Raw genomic sequence first — 17875 nt, forward strand, 5'->3', positions numbered from 1 at the left:
GTATTTAACTAGCAGGTACAACGTACAGTGTTTACTTCTCACCTTTAGGAGAGAAACTGGCTAGGCTTAGAATAGCCTATTACGAAAGCTAGCTTAGTAATTAGCTATGAACCATGAATCTAAGGCAAATGGAAGATGAAATCAGAGTGCTTTCTGTAAATGTGAATAGTGTTAAGAATACAGTAAGAATAGGGATTTTGCAGTAGTGTTATACATGTGATGTAGATGTAATTATATTACAAGACACAAGAGTTTTAACAAATAGACAAACTGGGGAGGAAAGATCATCTGGAATTTAGGAAATGAGAGATGCTCTGGAATAGCCCTATTCTGTAGAAATACAGTAAAGATATTAGATGCAACTTCAGCAAAAAAAATGGGAAGATTAACCATTGCAAACTTAAAATGGGAACAGCAAGTATACAGAATTATAACATCATATGCTTATACTCACTGTAAAGAATGGGAAAGCTTATTTCATCAGATTTTAGAATATGTAGTGATAAATGTAAATATTACAACAGGAGACCAATTGTGATTTAAGAGGCAAATGTAAAAAGAAAGGAAACAATATAAGAAAAATGTTAGATGTTATAAGATGTGGCAAGTTAAAACTCTGGGACAAATATTCATAGCCTTACAAAAAAAAAAGTATGTATAGAACTGAAACAGATTATTTTATAGTATCAGAAAGTTTGGTTATTGGAGAAGGGGAAGTGGCCAAAACAGGACTTTCTGATCATCTTGCAAGGTGGCTAGAGATAAAGGAAAACAATGAGTATATAAAAATAGGCAAAGGAATAAATGGATAAATAAAAAGCATAAAATGAAAGAGGAATGAAATTAGTACTAGTTATGTAAAGATCATATTACTATGAAAACATTTTATAAAAACTGGTCTGAATAGTAGATATTTAAGGAAAAATATAAAAATATTTTTACAGTGGCAATATGTGAGAAATATAGAGAAATAAAAATACAAAAAACGATGCACTAACAATACCAAAGTTTTTAACAAAAAAAAAAGAATTATATAAAAGAAATCAAGAAAAAATACAAGAATTGTTACATAAGCAAAACTATTTTTACAAGTAAAAAGATAAGTATCAAGTTACTCAAGGAGTTTAGTAAAGGAAGATGGTAGTGTAGTGAGAAATAAAAAATGTAAATGGAGAAATAGAAAGAACTCAGGAAAAGATTAAGAATAGTGGAGTACAATATGTACAATAAATTTTTAAAGAAAAAAAAGTTAGTGAAAAAACATTGAAAGTAAAAAAAAAAAGTTAATAGAAAAAGAGAATAAAGAGTTGGAAAAAGAGATCTCTTTAATGAGCTAAATAAAGTATCAGGGCAAGTAAATATAGATCCAGCTGCAGGACAAGATGGAATACGGTATGAAATTATAAAAATTTAAAGGAGTGGCAAAAAAAAAAATTAAAAATTTGAATGAATAGTTAAATGAAGGTTTTATGTATAAATAATTATGTAGTGGAATACTTAAATTCATATGGAGGAAGGACGATAGAAGACATTAAAAAAAAAGGAGACCAACAGTATTGAATAATGATGATTATAAGATCTTTATGAAAATAATATATAGGAGATTTAAAACTAACATTGAAAATATTATGGAAAATAGTATATACATTATAAAGGGTAAAGGCCGTCAAGAATTATTGATGATACAGAAGTTGTGGATAATAATATGAACAGAAAAGAAGCAACAATCATGACAGGAGACCTTAAGGCATTTGACACAACTGGACATGAACTCATAGATAATAAATGAAAGAATATAATATTAGTGAAAAAGTTAGGAAATTATTATGTCAGTGTATAGTAATAATAAAGTAAAAATACTTGCAAATGGTTGGTTAATTCAAGAGGTACATATGAAGAGTGCTATAATACAGGGATATCCAATGAGATGTATGGTCTTTGCATTAGTTATGAATGCAATGGTATGTGAAATAAATTATAAAAAGAAGGAGGTGGGGTATATAACATCTAAAGGGTTAAGAATTCCAGTTCTGTTAACAAATGCAGATGACATTATAATTGAAAAATCAAAATTTTGATAAAAGGAGTAATTTGTACTAATGAGTGTCTAGAGGTGCTAGAGATGGCTTTAAATAAAGAGAAAAAAGGTTTAGGTGATGTTGTAAAGATAGGGGATATATATTTTACAATAAATGAAATTTCTGTGTTGGGTATCAAATTGGGGAATGAAGCTTTAAGTAGAATTCAATGGGGGGAAAAAAACAGAAGAAATAAAACAATCCTGTCTTTTCTGGACAACATATAAATTATTCAGAAAAAAATGTTTATTTGATAAATTCAGCACTGATAGGAAAAGCAGCATACTTAGCAAGTGTATTTATCTTGCCAACATTATTTTAAAAGTTATTACTACAGATATTTTTTCCTTTATATAGGGTTATGGATTAAACTCAGTAAAAGAGGATCTTTGTATGTAAATAAAGAAGGAGGAGGTTTAGGGTTCATTAACCCAGTGGTATATGCTGCTTCCTTAAATTTGCACAAAGTGTTAAAGTGGATAAAAGAAAAAGATGAGATATTAGTAGTAAAATTAAGTATGAACAATTGTGGGGTATGTTTGAAAAGAAAAGAGAAAAAGAGTGTATAAATGAAGAAATAAAATAGGATTCGTAGATGGTTAATAGACTATTTACCCAAATGTCTTTATAAGCCTAGCCATGTCTACCCAGTATAATACTAGAGAACCCAGTAGAAGGATTGTGTCTAAACTCAAGATCTTAGTTAACAGCAACTGCCCATGTCTAGGAGGGTCATAGGTGAAATCCCCAGAAAGATTTTACGATTTCACATACAGTCATCCAGGCTATGCTTAAACAGGGTCATAAAAGGGCTCTGTTTGATGTCAGTTGGTAGCCTATTCCAGAGGGGTAGCAAACTCTGAGAGGCACACCTCTCTCTCTCTCTCTCCAGCAGGTCCTATTTATGTCACGGGCCAGGTGAAGGTTCCTGGAGCGGGTGACCCTTGTCCCATTTGACTTGCAGATGTGCAGCACTTTCATTGGGTCTGGGTCCAAGATGGTTCTGTAGGCTATGCACAAGTATCCTTTAAGTAGTCTGTACCCTACTGAGTACAGTGACTGTCTTCAGTCTGTCAATGTATGACATGTGCTGGAGACCCGGAATTTACTTGGTTAGAAATCTCTGGGGTCTGTCAAATTGCTGTAGGTGCCTGGTAAGGTACATACCAAAGGGAGCACTGTACACAATTATTGGCCTTATGAGTGTCGAGTACAGGTGAATTAGGAGCTCTTTTGCTCTTGAAGCAATGCCTTTGCTAATGAGGTGTGTCCGTCTACAACGCCTTCCTTACCACAGCAGACACATAGTGTTCAAAGTTTAGGCTACAGTCAACTTGCGTTACCAAGTATGTCACTACTGAGTTGTTACTTAAGGTATTATTATTTATGATAGTCTGCAGGGATATTGTTTTTACCGAAGGGGATAATGCATTTTTAGCACAGTGTTTGAATCCATGGGTTTGGCACCAATCATTGGTTTGTGTAAGTCCCTCTTGAAGTCTATTGACATTGTTTGGGGATTCAATGATTGCACCTAATTTGTAGTCAGCAAACCTAGCCAGAGACAGACCCTCTCTTTTGGCCTGAACTTCTGAGAAGTATATTCCAAACAATAGGGGGCCCAGCACTGACCCCTGAGAAACCCCACTGCTGAGAAACCCCACTGCTGACAGGTCTGCTGGTTGAGGTAAAGTCCCCAACTTTGAGTGTGATCTGTTGGTGAGCCATGTTACCAAGAAAAAATATTTTTGTGGAAAATAAAAACTGGAGATGTAGAAAAATGGCTTGCTCTGTGCAGACAATATGGCATCACAGGCAGACTAAGCTAAAACTTCAGCAAAGGATAGGAGAATGGAATGCAAAACTGAAGGCACATGGGATGAAACTAAGCACAGATAAGATGGTGGTAATGGCAGCAAACTGGGGAAATGAGATGAAGCTGAGAATAGATATAGAAGGGAAGATAGTGGAACAGGTAAACAGCTTCAAGTATCTGGGAGGGGTGGTTGAAGAGAAGGGAAGTCTGAATGAAGAGGTCAAAGCTAGAATCAGAGGGGCTGCAGCCAACTGGCATAGTGTCAGGTGTAGTCTATGACAGAAGAATGCCAAAGAAGCTGAAAAGTAAGGTGTACAAAAACAGTGATATGACCAGTACTACTTGTATGGTACAGAAACCTAGGCAGTAAAGGCAGAACAGTCGAAGAAGCTAAAGGTAATGGAAATGAAGTGCCTGAGAAGGGTGGTAGGATGCACACTGTGGGACAGATGAAGAAATGAGGACATAAGAGCAGAAGTCAAAGTAGCTCCAATTGCAGAAAACATCAAAGAGAACAGATTACGGTGGTTTGGACAAATATGCAGAAAAGCAGAAGACAATCTGGTGAGGAAGAAATGGGACAGACAGGAAGAAGGTAAGAGGAAGAGAGGACATCCAGCAAAGAGGTGGATGGATTCGATGAAAGAAGATCTGCGACAATCAGGCATGAGTGTGGCACTGAATCGAGAGAGATGGCGACAGTTAACACGATACCCTGACCCCATGTAGAAAAAAATGGGAAAAGGGGGCTGATGATGATGTTGCTGTAGAAAAAGAGAAAAGTATGGTACAAGAATGTAATGATAAAACATTACTGTGTAAATATATCGGAAAATTTTACAGATGAAAAAATTAAATCTATAAAAATAAGAAGCAAATGGTGTAATCAGAAAATAGAATATCAAGATTTTCTGTGGAGCCTGGTAATACAAAAATTGCCAGTAAAAGGAAATGTAAAGTATTAGTACTGAACATATGTTTTTGAAATGTAGATGAGTAAAAACATTATGGGGAAAACTATGTAAACAATTAGTTTTTTCAAAGATATAAAAGAAATGAATATAATAAACATGGATATAATTAACTATGGATAGTATAAGAATAGAAGTAGAGAATATGTTAAAATTATAGATAAAACGTTATTTTATGTTATATTGAATGAAAGAATAAATGAAATTATGTTTAATGGTAAATTGAATTTAGCAACAATATTAAAATCAGATGGTGGTTATGGAAAAAGGAGGGGGGGGTTAATAGGGATGAACATTTAGTATGATTGCAAAGGAAGATATGAATATGTGTAAACAAATTTCTATATCTATATTTGTACATTTGTAAATATTTTGTAAATAAAGAGTTATTGTTGTATATAAATAAAGGACCTCTACTTTTTATGATAGGTGCTGTGGGATCTTTTACATCCACCTGAATTACCACCAACTCAAGCAGATGGGGCCTCAGTTTAATATCTCATTCGAAGGACGACACATAAGAGTACAGCATCACCATATGCTGGCGCTGGAGTGTCAACTATTGGTCTATCTAGTGTAGGAATAGAACCCACAGACTTCTGCACCTCAGGTAAGTATGCTTACCTGTTACACCACTGACACTACTAAGCTACCTTACTGTTAAACTTTTCCACCAGACCACTGGACTGTTGATGGCAGGAGTAGTCTTTAATGAAGTAGTCTGAGATAAAGCATTTAAACAAGTCTGACATGAAATTAATCCCTCCCTTAGCATCTCCCTAGAAAATACCTAATGAGATGAAAATTTCTAATACAGGATTTGCCACTTTTTCTACCACAGCAGAAGGCACAGAAACCATTGCAGGATATTTAAGGAGCATAGTCCACCATCACCAAGACTTTACCTGATGTGCTTTGGGAATTAAGAGGTCACAATGTCCATGGCTATCCTCATAATTAGTTCCTCAATAAAAGCCAAAGGCATCAAAGCAGCCCTAACTTTTTCTGTCTTGCCAACTGTTAACAAATTTTGCTGTACCTAATCACACATTCTGCAATACTTGACCAACTGCCATTCTTAGTAAGCCCTTCTTTTTGGATCCTTTTTGCCCATGTGAACAAAAAAGGAATACCATGGGTTATATCAACCTATCAGCAAACCGACCAGATTGCCAGCCAATCTGTCACTTTTCTATCTAGCTCTCCTTCAAGAGTCTATTCTCTGTACAATAACCACTTGGCCCCGTATATAGATACTCACTCCTCCTGAGGATCAGGAGACTACTTAGCCAAGTTTGTCACATTCTATAAGGTCATTGTTCTCTCTGTGACCCTCCCCAAGTCTCCTTCCAAAAGGAAGTCTGTACCTTCTGCCGGTTGTGATTCAGATTTAGGCTTGCTACTACCACCCAACTTTTCCTTTGAACTCTCCTTTCAAAGGGAAGCCTGAAACCTTTCAGCAGCTATGGTTCAAAACTCAGTCTTGCTGCTGCTGCTAACTAGCCCCCCCCCCCCAACAGCCATGCCAATACCTTCTGTTGTAGGTTTGGGCATTTAGCTGGGTCTTTCTTCTGCTGCCTTTCCCCCATCTGCTTGCATCCACAAATGGTATATCTAACCCCATGTAGACAAGACTCAGTATTATCAAAATTTCCTATTAAAACATTTGGTAGGATATCAACCACTGCCACCTGCTTGTTCCTTTGCTCTTTCTTCAAAATCCCTAACTGAAATGGGATGACCAGCCAAGTATCAGTCCTTTTAACCACTGCAAACTTATTAACAGCTATGTCTAATGTTGCCTCTTGCAGTGATCTTCCCCTCCACAGGATACTATACATACCCCTGTGGCAATCTAACAGAAACTGTAACCAGACAGCCAAACATTGCAGGGGTGCCACCTCTGCTTATAACCTTCCCTGACTTGTTCCCCATGTTACTGTTGTGGAAATTTGCATTATGCATGCCCAAGCTAGTTACATTCTCAAGACCTGGAAGTATATTAGAACCAGTGGTTTCCTCTTTGCCTGTAATACCTTAGGCTGCCCACACTGGATTTCTTATACCCATGTGTAATTCTGGGTGCCCCCCTTCTTGTGCAACATTGACCTTCAAGCTATAAAACAGCTGACCTTTCTATCAATTTCATCAGTAGTGGAACACTCCCAGCATACTAACTATACTCACCATTTCAAACACAGGAATTTGAAATTCAGTCACCCAACTATAGAACCACATCTGCAATAAAATCACTAATATTGACCTTTGCTTTTCTCTTGTTGTCTCTGAATTTTTTTAACCTCTATGTGTTAGTCTGTGTTAGAATATAATATTCAAGCAAAGTATGATTTCCTTTCACATAATTTAAACTGTCATTAGATTGTCAATAAGCCAATGAGCGTTTTTCCTACTGTTACAAAATGTTGCTGATGCCACACGAGGTGAAACATATCTAGAATATTTAAGACATACTAAAATAAATTCCCCCTCTATATAACCCACTGGGGAAAAAAAACTGTATTCTGCACAATACAACAAAACTTAAATAGTTTCTCAATCTCATGAAAAAAATACATTTCAAATAAATCCTACTTTGATAAACTATTTCTACCATTTACAAGATGGATTCCTGTCATAAGATTTGTACATTTATTGTATTAAGTTTGTATACAATTTTTCGTTATTCTACAAAATCAACAAACTATAATCTTTTTCTATGCTTGAACACTGTGTAAAGCTTACAAGTACACTGGTGGGTTACAGCTGTGGTCCCTTCGTCATGATCCGTTGATCACACACATTATAATAAATAAATTCTGTGCCCAGAATATGTGACTTTTACCAAGACTCAAGGCCCACACGGTGTTACCTGGATCTGCAACACAAAGATAAATCCCTGCCTGTATCCCAGATCACCAGACTTTGAATAACAGCTCTGATGGAATATAAGCAGCTATAGGTCGCCAGTTCTGATGGGAGGGCTATACATCGCCAGTTCTGAGGGGAGAGTTTGGCGGCTTCAAGCATGGATCTTCCCCACTCCAGTGTTAAAGGTAGAGGCACACAGCATGGAAGGCAGCAGCCAGTTCTGGGAGAAATGTGGCTTTAGTTACCCAAGCAAGTGAGCAGCTCTTGTCAATGTGTGCAAAAGACTGAACACGAGCAAGTATCAAGGTACTGGTAGCCCTGCAGTAATGCAGGTGTTCACATCAATACCAGGGGCTAAGTTAGGGCTTAAAATGGAAATGTCCCCAGTGTCTACATCCTTCCAGATGTGAGCAGAGACACAAACAATCCCATGGCATCTTGGATGATGGTTTCCTCTGGGTGGTTTGCCCTGTACCATACTATGTACATCTGTAGTACAAAGAACAAATGGGGAGAGTCTCATAAGAGCAGGCTTGATGGTCAGTACGCACAAGAACAAAAAACACACAAAATATTCAAACTAATAATCTACAAAGACAACTGCTGGGCACAGGAGTTGGAGATGCTCTTCTAGCCCTGCGCATAATGTCACAATGCAGGTAGGAAAGACATATGATCCTCAGCATGGCAACAGAAGGAAGAATACAGCTAAGGTCATGACTTTAAAAAAGGACATTTAAAGTCTGAACAGGACTCCCAACAACAGATGTATGTGGTACTCACAGCACAGTCAACATAAAATGCCTTTGTGCTGAAGCATCAGTAGGGTATTAATGAGCACATCTGACTAAGCAGAACAGTTGGGTTCACTTTCTAGCCAATAAGCAGCATGAACCCATTGAATGGACAGTGGTGAGAACAGCTGCCTTCAAAGCAGATGACCCAGGTTTTACTCCTGAACAGTAAACATATGTTGCACTGCACTGCTAATACACAGATGAGCTCAACTACACTCCGTGAAGCTGGTGTAGGTTCATTTTCTGGTTAGTGCAAAATGATTTAAGTCGGTGAGCTGCTAACATACTCCTTCACAGAGATCTCTGCTTGAATCTCCCACTCACCTGCTGGACACTGTGCAGTGCTCTCAAGGCTACCCCTGCAAAGGCACTTTTAATGATATGGTCAGACCCAGTGTGAATGAATTATCCAAAAATATCTGAAAAGGGCTGGGGCAGACAGTGAAAGTACACTTCCTGATGGTAACGAGGGGAACAGATGCCATTTAAAAGAACAGCATTTTTCAAATTTGTTGCTGGATATGGGGGGAAAAAACTACACAGTGTTACCAACATGAGTGAAGGACAAAACCTCATATTTGGCAAGTAAACCAGACACTCAAATGAAGAAAGGTCCTGAATAAATCCAAAATACATCACAAATGTTTTCCTCCTAAAAATGCCCCACTCCTGACCTTTCATCAACAGAATAATTTCTGTTGGTGAATTTTGACATTCAATGTACACAGACAGTCCTGACTGGTGATAAATTTGAGTCAATGCAGGAACACCTGGGAAACAACGTATGAAACATTTCATGTCAACTGCTCTTCAGTGCCAGAGGTGGACCCCAGTATTGGTTTACAGGTATCACATGTACATTTGATGGACATAAGTATTAGTTTAAGATAAACTGTTGGAGAGATGTATGTAATCAAAAAATGCCATCTTCACAAGCTCCATCGGCATTGAGGGATAAAGCCTGAAATATGACCACAGTAACCCAAGTTTAATCAGTGGCTCAGACTAGAGTAACCCAAGTTAAATCAGTGGGTCAGGCAACTGACCAAGGAGTGGTGAGGTGCAGTCTATCCTTTCCTTAGAGGGAGGGGCAGGGAGCATGCATCTTGGCTCACATCCTGTGGTTGTAGGACTGAGGAATCACAGAGTATGTGGTCTACAGGAGGTGGAGGGGTGGGGACACTTTTACATTACACACACAGGCATGAATATTCACTGCAAAGGTCCACAGCATGTCAACTTTTTACTCCACACTGATACTGCACTGGAAAACTAACTTCCCATTTACCCATAATGCCAGTAACTACCAGCTTCTGTCAAAAGCAGGGGGAGCATAAACAAGTGACAAGTACTACAGGTAGTCAGCTGCAACAAGACAGAAAGCACAGTTGTGTAAAATCTTACCATAACAGTACAAGTGCTTGCTTTCACTATTGCAGTATTCATAATAGAAAGGCTCTCTTGCCAATGTTAGCCCAATGCCTAGCCAGCATACCAGAGCCTTTACATCCTCACAGCATCATACATCAGCTGTATGCTCCCCGGCGAGATGCAGGGCATAAAGGTGATGTATGTATGCTAAATAATCAGGACTGAAGTGCCCCAGGAGATAGGAGAACATGCACATCCAGTAGAAAAGCGAAGTGTTCCCAACAGAAGAAAGATAAATAAGTGGGTAGAAGGGAGGAAATGAATACTGCAACAGTGAAAAGGAGGACATCTACTGTTATTCTAAGATATTACATAACTGTACAATGTCCTTCCAGATCACTGTCACAGTACTGAAAACAGAAGGGGCAATACCAAAACTACTACAAAAGGATGTGAGGAGGAAGCAACAGAGGAGCCCTCTACAAACCTATGCAGGACAGCCCTGACAAAACTTGCCTTGGCTCTGGAAATGACATCCATCTTGTAATGCTTTGTAAAAGTGTGGACAGAGGACCAAGTAGCAACTTCCATATTAGATATACTATCTAAACCCATGAAAAAAGTTCCAGAAGAGGCTACTGCCCCTGTAGAATGAGCTTGAGCTGAGGTAGACAGCTGTTTATCATGAAAGGAATAACAAAAGGAAATGGCCTTAGAAATACAAGAGGAGATGGTTTGCTTAGAAACTGCCAAATCAAAATGTCCTGGAAAGAAAACAAAAAGCAGCTCAGATTTGCAGATATCTTTTGTTTTATTCAAGTAATAACTGAGGTGTTTGTGTACAGCCAAGGTGTAAAGCACCTTCTCACTAGCACATTGCAGAGAAGGAAAACATGAAGGAAACTGGCTAGCCTGATTTAAGAGACGAATCATTGACCACCTTGGGCATAAAGAATGATTACTATGCAGAAAAACTTGGTCCCTGTCAAAAATCAGAAAGGGAGGAAATGCCATCAGAGCCTGCAGTTCAGACTCTCTTCCGGCAGAAAGTTAACGAATAAGACAGTCTTCCAGGTACAACAAAGAATAAGCAGGCTGAAAAGAAGAGTGAGTCGGCTTTTCATGGAAAAAGTTAAGGTCCCAAGAGGAAGGGACAGGTTTTCTTGAAGGCCTGACATAAGGGACATCTTTAAGGAATTGTTTGACCTCAGAATGAGAGGCCAGTCAAGGGTTCAAAGGAAGACAACCACAGATTGTTGAAAAATGAGGTTTAACAGAAGAATATGGCAAGCCAGCATAGAGCAGTTCACACAAGCAAGAAGGGACCAAAGGGACCCCCCTCCCCACTGAAAAGGGTGCTTGAGACACCAAATGGAAAATCTCTTCTATTTAGCCATATAGAATTTTCTGGTAGTGGGTTTCCTGGCCTCCTACAGTGCCCTAAGCATGTCCTCAGAAAAGTGATTCCTAAAAGGGATCAGAATCCTGTCACCTAGTGTTTCAACTGAAGAGTGGACAAATGAGGATGAATTAGAGAGAGATCCATCCAGTGAGGTGACTTGTGATTACTACCCCTGACTAGGTGAAAGAGACAGGGAGAAACAGTGCTGTCTGAGCCAAAAGGGGGTCACCAACTAGATTCTTGGAGACACCCTCCTGATCTTGTGTAGAACCTCAGGAAGTAGAGGAAGAGGAGGGTAAGCATACAGAAAAAGCCCCTTTCAAGAACAGGGCATGGTGTCCTCCTAAGTCAGAGGACTTGGGACTCTGGAAGAGAAACGAAGAAGTTGCCTGCTCAGAGGGGAGACAGACCGGAGGCAAAAAGATTCACTGGAAAAATACTCCCACCAATGTACAATGTCCAGAAACACATCTCATGAAGCATCCATTCATGAGGTTGTTACCTGAACCTGCTCAAGGAGACTGCCACAAGGTTGTGCTCTGAAGGAATGAAACTGCCTGATCCAAATCCCAGGCCGGAAGGGCTACTCTGCAAAGAGAACACATTATGCCCCCACTTGCTGATGTACCACGACTGTGGTGTTGTCTGTAAAGCCTGGAGACCAAAGAAAACTGAAGACCTGAAGAGCAGAAATGGGCAGGCTTATTTCTTTTATGTTTATGTGGTCTGACCTCTGATGAAGTGACCAAATATCGTGGACCCTCAGATTGTTGGAAGAGGCTCCCCACCCATATATCGGAAGAGTCTGTGAACAGCTCTTGGGTACGGGTGGGATTCTGAAAGGGTAGACCCAGATTTAAGGATATCTGCTGAAACCAACACAGAAACTCAAGTCTGACATACGGAAGTAAGGGAAAAGGGAATTCCAGAGGATGACAACGCTTGAGCCAAACTACCTTCAGATACCACTGAAGCTTTCTCATATAAAGCCTGGCAAAAGGGAGCGTGGGAATAGTAAATGTCATGAACACCAGAACTTGGAGAAATTCCTTTGCTGGAATAACAAAGAGGAAGCAGAGACTGGAAATAGGTTGTCAGCAATAGGACCTTGGGAGAAGGAAGAGAAGCCAACACTGGAATGGTCCGGATTTTGCACCCCAGAAAAATGTGGTCCTGAGAAAGAGTCACACATGATGTCTTGAGACTGATGGTGAACCCCAGACTGTGCAGAAGGAGCATGGTGAAATGCAGATCTTGTAGATGCCTGGCCTGAGAGGGAGCCTGAAGATGCAGGTCATATATGGATTCCCTGAAGCCTACAAAAAGCTTAAAACAGGGGACTGACATTTGGTAAACACCCCTGTGGCCAAACAGACCAAACGGTAAAGCAGAGAACTGAAAATGAGAGGAAGAAACATAGAAACTCAAATTTCCAGACGTGGGGGTGAATGGGAGTAGGAAGATATGTCATACGGAGGCATGTTTGTCCTGAAAAGAGGCCTTTTTAACTTTAGAAGTCTGGGGGAGAGCTTATCAGCAAAATTACACTTAGAAAAGCCTCTTCCCCTTAAAAGGCTGATGCAATTGGCTAACTAGGATAGTTTTCTGAAATTTAGGTATAGGAAAAACAAATATTTGCTTAAGATCCTTGCCTTACTTTACCTTTGTCTTGTAGAGTCTTAAACAAGTCAGCAGCAGTTGTACCAAAGGGATTCTGAATGTCTAGAGGAGCATGTAGGAGCTTGGCCTTATCATCATCAGACAAAGCCAGAAAGTGAAGCCAAGAATACCTCCTCATAACAGAACTAGAACCAGAATCAGCAGCATCATAGTATTTCACGGTGTGACAAAGGAGAACTCCTCAAAGAGAGAATCAGGACTCAAGGAATCCTCTTCTTCGGAGCCATAGTCTAAAGGAGAAGTAATGTGTGAAGAGTAGGCCAATGACTCATCCCTAGAGTCCACCTCCTCATCTGAACAATCAGGCACCCTAGTCTTTTTAGCAGGAGTAGAGGACCAAAAAGAAGCGGGGACAAACACCCCTCAGGGGATCTTAAGGGCATCTGGGCATTCAACAAGGCCTGGGTAAAATCCTGTCATTCCCTCTGTGGATCCCTAGAAATGGGAGGAATATGCATACTTTTCTGCTCCTTTTTTTAGTGGGATGTCTGCTCTGACCAACCTAGATGGCCTTCAAGCCATGCCTAGACTCAATAAGGGTATCAGGGACCTCTTCCCTCACCAGAATCTGGGGAACCTCCCCTAAGCCCCTTGGAAATGATAATCTGTGATTCCACCTCAATGCTCACAGCAGACATCTGCAACCCTTCAGAGGGCATGCAAGAAGCTGGTTCCATGCTAACCTCTTATAGGGTTGTGGCAGAGGAAACTGGTGTCTGCACCAGATGGTCTTCGGGGTCTTCACTCACGTAGACAGAGATGTGTGGCATAGTCTGGACAGCAGTAGAGTCAGACAGAAACTTCTCAGTCTTCTTTTAGAGAGATGGCTGTACCTCAGGGTGGGTGGACTTGGCCATGGCACCCCTGGGTCAAAAGTTTAAGATGTTGGTTCTCAACATAAATAGAAAGAGAAGACAGACAGCTGCAAAGCATTTTAGGCACATAGGCCTGACAAATATTACACTATGTTCAACATGAACCCCAAGTACACAAGTAAAGGAAGAAATGAAGTAATGGCAGTGGGACACCTATATGCAAAAGGCTCATTAAAAAACAGCTCAGCAAAGGGCGTTCAGACAGAAGTTCAGCTGTAGCATTTGGAGTGATGGTGAGGAAGTCCTGATTATTCAATGTACGTATGCCACCTTTATGCCTTATACCCGGGTGGGAAACGTACGTTGGACATGCTATGCTGGGAGGATGGAAGGGCTTTGGTATGGTGGCTGGGTGTTGGGCACTCTTTGGCAGGAGATCCCATCTGTTACTTTAACAGCAATATGGAATGAGAAAATGCATGTTAATTTTGTTTTGGATTAAAAATGTTGATCTTTCTCTTCTGACACTGACTTCTGACAAGCCGTTCGGCAACTGCACAAGATGGTAATCAAAGCAGACGAACCAAATTCTGACATGATCTAGAAAATTCGGCACATACTCAATGCATACAGCTTTTGATGTGATCTAGAAAATTAAGCATATACATAATGCACACAGCTTGAATGCATGTACTAACTTTGTTTTGTCTATAACATATCATTAATACTGTGCCCCCTTTGATCAAGTCACACCTGCACTTCAGGATTTCATGTGCCACACAAACATCACAACTGTTTCAAGTGTTTTTCATGCTTCTTTTGTTTGCAAGATTCTTTCCCAGGTACCTTCTTATGGGTGCAGGTAATAAACTTTTAGATTTATCTATCACACCCGTTACAAAACCAATTACTTAAACCAGTCCAAAGTATATCCATACAGTTGGAATATGCAGCACTTTAGGTATTCATTTAAAAGGGGCTGCAAGCAATTCAGTTTATTATACTCACTGTTCGATGATGTTCTCCTTTGGCATTTAAATAAGCCTTGATTGCTGCTAAGCCAGCATATTCACCTTGTGCGCCACTGCAAACAGAAAATTATGACATTATTTATTAGGCATTCTATATCAGACTGAAAACCTACAGTCATTTAACATGCTTAATATGGACCTTAAGTTAGTAAACACAAAATAAATGAATTGCAACCATTTTACTATCATGAACATATTACCAGAACTTCAAAATAAGAACAGTTAGAATAATGCTTGCTTGGTGTTAGAGCAAGGCTATCTCCTCAAGTTGCTCAGTATGGTTAAAGCAGGTATCTGTTGAAAACGACACTGAAGAAGAGAAATTCAACAGAAACTTTGGTCCAAAGATGAGAGCTGGTGTTCTTTAAATAATGCTGCAGGAGAGGAAAAAGTGTCCAAAATCTGGATTGATATGAAGGAGATGAGGTGGCAATGACACAAAAAAGAGTTGTTGAGAAATTCCATTCCCTGTGTTGAAACGGCCTAAATGAGCAGATTGGGTTGCCAATGTGGTTACAAGCAGCCTGAAGTGATTACAGTAGAATTATAGGACTTAAGACTGTTCAATACGTTTCTCAAATGACTGGGTCTGATTACAACTCTTGAGGAACCTGGCACAATTTCAAGCCCCCCATACACCCTGAGAACACTGCTGCCTATGTAGAGCTGTTCTTCATACAGGCAGCTGTACCCACCAAGAAGTACAGAACTAACTCAAAAAACAAGCCGCCCTGGTGGAATCACAGCATCAATAGGCTGTATAACAGAAAGAAGAAAGTCATGGCAAAAATTAGGAGGTGCAGCATCCAGCAGGATAAAACCACTGTCAAACCAAACAAACAACTCAGAGCACAAATAAAGTCTACCAAAGCCAAATTTGAGGTAAATCTGGCCTCCCAGGCCAAGGACAAAAACAAGGGATTCTTTAGCCATGTCCACAGCCTCAAAGGGGACACCCAATTGTGTGCAGAGCATATTGTAAATGGAGCCACTTATAGCGGGTCAGAAAATACAGCAAACCTACTGGCCAACAAATTCAGCTCCAACTTTACCCCTGTCTTCCCATCAACCTTCCTGCAGGAAATACCATCAAATATCTCCCCCCTGCTATCAGTAGGGAACAGGTCCTTAATGAGCTTCCTAAGGCCAAGAACACTGCATCAATGGGCCCAGGCAATAACCCAGAATACCTTCTAAACAGCATGAAACATGATCAATTAGGCCCTCTGGAATTATTGTTGCATGTGAATGTCAGAATTGTATAGGAGTGATCATACAAGAACAAGTATTGTCTATAGATCTAGAGCACTTAGAGATTCATAAAGAGAAATTATCAAGTAAAGAAACAGTCGTTAGCAATAATAATGCATGGGTGTGACAATACTATATGGTTGTGGCAATGAAGTCCAAGTGTAGACTGGCCATAATCCCTTGCAAAGTATATTCAAGAATGTCTTTTTATGAGGCACTCCCAACACAATAAAGGTTTTATTTAAAAATCTGCTAAATTATAACCTGAAAAAAGAAATACAGTCCCGCCCAGGAATTATGCATACAGGGCTAGGTTCTGAAAGAATTGCTGGCAGTGCAAGTGACTTTCTCGAGAGTAAGCCTGCCCTAATTCCAAAATACTTTCTCTCTCTGTTTAAGTCATATCTATAAAGCAGACTTACAGCAGGTACCAGATTACAAAAGAGCTGCAGTCAATGCATGTGCTTTACTCTGATCTACACAAAAGAGTAGGTCACTTACACTCACAGCAAGTCTTTCAGACTCGGGTCCATAACCTACATTGTGAAGACTGTATGTATTGTATCATCAGGATGACAATGTGTTAGAACAAGCAGACATTCTTTTAGTGTCAGTGCAGTAACTGATGACAGAAAGAAAACAAATAATTTCAGATATACTAATACTAAGACATGCAGTTACTGAAATAAGTTGTAATAAGGGGATTTGTAGAGCAAAAATGATCAGCAGCAAAAGTAATTCAATCTTAGTTTTCATTCATGGAGGAACTAAACTATGCTCAACTCGAACACCTAGCCTGAGTGGAATTTTATACATCCTGACACCAGAGACGTTCCTGCCTGGATAGCCTTACACACACACACACACACACACACACTCACACACACTCACACACACACACACTCACACACACACACACACACACACACACACACACACTCACACACTCACACACTCACACACTCACACACTCACACACTCACACACTCACACACTCACACACTCACACACACACACACACACACACACACACACACACACACACACACACACACACACACCTGTTCCAGCCACAGTAAAAAAACAGACACATGCCAGGAAATCTGTAAATGTTAGGTACCCTATCCAGCAATCTTGGCATTAGCACCTTTGCAGCCAGGATTTAAAAGTTTTTAGACAAAGTACAACTTCTTCTGTCTGACAGTAATTGCTGTTCACAACTTGATGAAATTCAATTGTGTTAAATAGAGCTATTACAAAACTACCATCATGGCATACACTCAAGCTCTGCGACAAAGTCAGACAAGGGTGAAAATTGGAAAATAGCATCAAGTCATTGCACAGTTGCCCTGGTAACAAAATTTAAAGAAACATTCCTTCTGCATCTTACATTGTCACAATTTGACTCGCTTATAGAAACACTTGGTAAGATAGATAAATTGATAAGATTCAGTAGCAATGCTACTTAGCACGGACATCAGTTAAAACAATCCTAACACTGAATCCACGACATACTCTTCAATGTGAAACAGAAAGGAACTAATGCGAATATGGACTGAGAAAAGCTCCTCATAATGAGATGCACCTAAAAATAATGCATCACGTATAATTCAAAAAGGAAAAAGGGCAGCATAAACATTTTTTTTTCTATTCTAGTAATAAAGCACTAACCTCACATGGCCTATCTACAAAAAGATGCAGACACACACAGTTCTAAGACAAATGGGAGATCACCCTGCTTTGTCAATTTCTATGCTGATTTCTCAAAAACCAAGATATCCAACACAGTCAGTTC

The 17875-nt window shown here is 39.6% G+C and overlaps 1 protein-coding gene across 2 annotated transcripts in view; it reads right to left on the reverse strand.

The window, feature by feature from the left end:
• Nucleotides 1–17875, reverse strand: part of GLDC (glycine decarboxylase) — a 1044727-nt gene that overhangs the window by 285466 nt on the left and 741386 nt on the right. For both annotated transcript variants that reach the window (XM_044061077.1, XM_044061078.1), the window contains one exon: nucleotides 14807–14882. In XM_044061077.1, coding sequence (XP_043917012.1) covers nucleotides 14807–14882 — 76 coding nt within the window. The remainder of the gene's footprint in view (nucleotides 1–14806; nucleotides 14883–17875) is intronic.

The sequence above is a fragment of the Protopterus annectens genome, chromosome 2.part0 (genome assembly GCF_019279795.1).
Source record: "Protopterus annectens isolate FY-2018-M chromosome 2.part0, PAN1.0, whole genome shotgun sequence".
In the NCBI taxonomy this organism is placed as follows: Eukaryota; Metazoa; Chordata; order Ceratodontiformes; family Protopteridae; genus Protopterus; species Protopterus annectens.